Genomic DNA, 1,259 nt, shown 5'->3' on the forward strand with positions numbered 1-1,259 from the left:
ATATATATATACTATAACTAATTTTTAATCAAAATATTAAGAAAATATTTTCATTAATTAAAATTTTTAATGATTAAAAATTAGAAGCAATGAAACAAACCAAGATTGCATTTGCTTCTTTGGCGAGTTTAAGCATGGCCAGGTTTTGGTCGGTTATGAAGTAGTCGTTTTCCAATAATTCCACGCCCTGTAAAAAACAAATGGTTCAGAATTAGGAGGTGCAATTTAAAAAAGAGAGTGCAGTTAACCGAAAATAATATGGCTGCTAAATTAAAATTTGATTGATAAATATTTAAAAAATATTATTAAAATCAGAAAGTTATGATTGATTATTTTATCATATATTCTACTGAGTTTAAAAATTTAATAATTTTAAGGCTTAATTTGACCAAATTTTGATTATATTTTAAACCTATTTTTTTATAGTTTAAAGCTCTATCTACCTCATAATCATTTTTCAAAGGATTAATAAATAAATAAATAAATAATAAAAATGAAAACGTATCTAATCTTAGATTCCAAGCACATGAGATTTCCGCATGACATTTTTGTTTGTTTGTGCTTATTATATTCGTGTGATCTTCATGTCCTGTCATCCTCATGTGAATGAACTGAAAAAAGCTCATTGCTCACAAACAACTCATGTTCAACTCATTAAGTAGCCCGTATTCTACTTGTTGCTCAAGTAAACGAGCTGAAGACGAACATTTTTTTTTAAGCTCGAATTAAAAATAAGCCGAACACAAATAGTCTTAGTTCGCACACCTTCAACTAGTTTTGGCTTGAAAAAAATATATATATATATATTATTTATAAAATAATATATTATATATATTTATATCTATATTTAAATCATAATTATTTGAACTGTGGTTATATATTCTCTTTTGTATAGATTTGGACAATTTTCGAATCCAACAAATTAAATCTATTTTTTTTCCAAATAATTTTAAGAATTCAATTTCGAGCTGAACGCAACCAAAATGTTACGAGTCGAACATGAGCTAAGCTTGAGCTCGCTGAAACTCGACCACTTTGCCGCCCTACACCCGAATACATCTATCTATATAAAGATCTCCATATAAAGATCATTCAAACTTGATATTTTTTCCTCTGACTAAAATCTAAAAATTTCGTGAGATTCAGTTTCATTTGCTATTTTCCATTACAAAATTCATTATTCCTCTCAATTCATAATTTTAAATCTAAAATTAAATTTTTTTAAGGAAATATATATCCAAATATTCTAAATCAAAACA

General features: G+C 26.2%; 1 protein-coding gene across 1 annotated transcript in view; it reads right to left on the bottom strand.

Moving 5' to 3' along the window:
• Positions 1–1,259, bottom strand: part of LOC110037943 (probable isoaspartyl peptidase/L-asparaginase 2) — a gene marked incomplete in the record, with an annotated part of 2,854 nt that overhangs the window by 1,054 nt on the left and 541 nt on the right. The window contains 1 exon segment of the mRNA XM_020742690.1: positions 101–187. Within this exon segment, the coding sequence (XP_020598349.1) occupies positions 101–187 (87 nt within the window).

This window comes from Phalaenopsis equestris, unplaced genomic scaffold, assembly GCF_001263595.1.
Source record: "Phalaenopsis equestris unplaced genomic scaffold, ASM126359v1 Scaffold227658, whole genome shotgun sequence".
Taxonomy (NCBI): domain Eukaryota; kingdom Viridiplantae; phylum Streptophyta; class Magnoliopsida; order Asparagales; family Orchidaceae; genus Phalaenopsis; species Phalaenopsis equestris.